A 1,739-nucleotide genomic window follows, 5' to 3' on the forward strand; every position below is an offset into this window, starting at 1 on the left:
TCACTCTGCTTCATATTACTTGCATATCTTCGCCAACGAAGAATTACATTTACACCACTGTGTGTAAATTTTGTTTCTCCCCTTGTTTTCACTTCATTGTAATGCAATACAAAACAGAGGTTGACATTTTTGTTTTACATCTACCCAACAAAAATTACACCCGAAAAAAAACATTAAAATTAAAAGCCTTTACCTATATTCTAGGAATCAAAATAAATTACATTAACTGTTTCCCTGTCATCGGCGGTCAAAAAAAAATTTTTACTCCACGCAATCTCCATGCCCTGCAAACCTGTACGCAGCTTTGACTTGATCGACGGCGGACAGTCATCCTCGCAATCGGACAAATATCGCTTGACCAAACCAAACGAACATTACCTTCTGGGGATAGGGGGTTTTGAAATCGTACTCTGGGCGACTGGCAGCAAGTCGAGGTGATCAAAGCCTCAGCACGAAATACCACGTTTGGCAAAAGGTGGTGCGGGGAAGTCTGGGTGGTTTTGCAAAACAGCGCTACAATAAATGCGGAGTTGGAATTATATTTCAACACATCTCAATCGCTCATACAAATCTCTATCAATTCGAGGACGAGTCATTGGAAAATTTGAATCCACTGTCTGAATCTGCCTTAAAGCAAGGTTCCACTCATTTACAGCCTGGTTTCCAATCATTGTTGAGGCTATTACATTTATAGCCAAGGGCAACCCTTTACACTCCTCCGCCACCACTCTGGCGATATGCTCTATCTCCTCAGGCACATCCCCGTCTTTGAAAGCCACTTTGCAAAACAGTTCCCAGGCCTCCTCTCTTGGTAGTGGCTGTATTTGCATGGACTGCTCTGCATTCATTGCTGGAATCAGATCCCTATTTCGAGTAGAAAAAACAACTTTGTTCCCTTTGTTCTCGCCCAATTGCACGCCCAATTCTTTTAGAGTGACTGCGCTCCACATGTCGTCTAAAATCAAGAAAAAAATTCTTCGTCCTGAGAAGTGCCGACAGCGTTATTTTCCGGGCATCAACATCATTATAGGAACAACTAGTGAGGTCTAGATTGATTGCAGAAGCCATACGACTCTGCGACTCTAGAATGGAAAATTGAGCAACTGCAACCCAAACCACATGATCAAAAACATCACCGACCTTGTAGGTGTTGTAGACCTTTTTGAGCAAAGCCGTTTTTCCAACCCCATCCATCCCATATACAGAAAATATCCGATCGCGGGGAGCTTCTGTAATCCAACTCTCAAGCCGCATTTCCGCACATTTAATTTCCAACCCTATCAGTCCGGTCTCCGGTTGGTCTTGAAGCAGTAAGCTTGCCTGCTGTGGTGAGAAGTCAGTTTGAAGATTGCGAAAGAGCTCATCAAAAGTTGTCTTCCACCTCCGGATTTCTGTAGAAAGTTTAGGCTTGCAAAGGAGCCAACTGATACACCGCTGCCGCCTTCGAGAGCAGTCGATAACTCTCTTGCTTTTCCAACTGCATCTTGCATCCTTCGCAGACAATTTTGCAGAGATTGAGAGGGCGTCTATTGCCCATCTCGAAATTGATCACTAACATCGAGTAAGAGAGTCCTCATACGATTTAACTGCACTTCCAGAAGCTTACGGTTCTCATCCAACCGAATAATATCGTCTATTTGCCGGATGAGTGGAGCAATAGCGCTACTGAATGTATTGGCTGCCACTCCGGTGATAATAGCCGTCACTGCCATTTCTTTTTGGCTCGGCAACCCAAGAAA

At 43.9% G+C, this 1,739-nt stretch overlaps 1 protein-coding gene across 1 annotated transcript; it reads right to left on the reverse strand.

Moving 5' to 3' along the window:
- Positions 1-536: 536 nt before the first annotated feature.
- Positions 537-1,254, reverse strand: LOC149149970 (putative disease resistance protein At1g15890). The gene is made up of 2 exons (XM_089442643.1): positions 1,071-1,254; positions 537-955 (listed from the first exon to the last, which is right to left on the reverse strand). Exons 1-2 carry the CDS (start codon positions 1,252-1,254, stop codon positions 537-539), a joined length of 603 nt encoding a protein of 200 aa, XP_089298769.1.
- Between the last annotated feature and the right edge of the window lie 485 nt (positions 1,255-1,739).

The sequence above is a fragment of the Pinus tabuliformis genome, chromosome 9, assembly GCF_031772625.1.
Source record: "Pinus tabuliformis cultivar Carrire ecotype Pingquan chromosome 9, CPIR1, whole genome shotgun sequence".
In the NCBI taxonomy this organism is placed as follows: Eukaryota; Viridiplantae; Streptophyta; class Pinopsida; order Pinales; family Pinaceae; genus Pinus; species Pinus tabuliformis.

Coding starts and splice junctions, on each gene's coding strand:
- LOC149149970 (XM_089442643.1), bottom strand. CDS start 1,254: ATGCGGCTTGAGAGTTGGATTACAGAAGCTCCCCGCGATCGGATATTT. Junction 956..1,070: donor CATTCTAGAGTCGCAGAGTC/GTATGGCTTCTG, acceptor TCTTGATTTTAG/ACGACATGTGGAGCGCAGTC.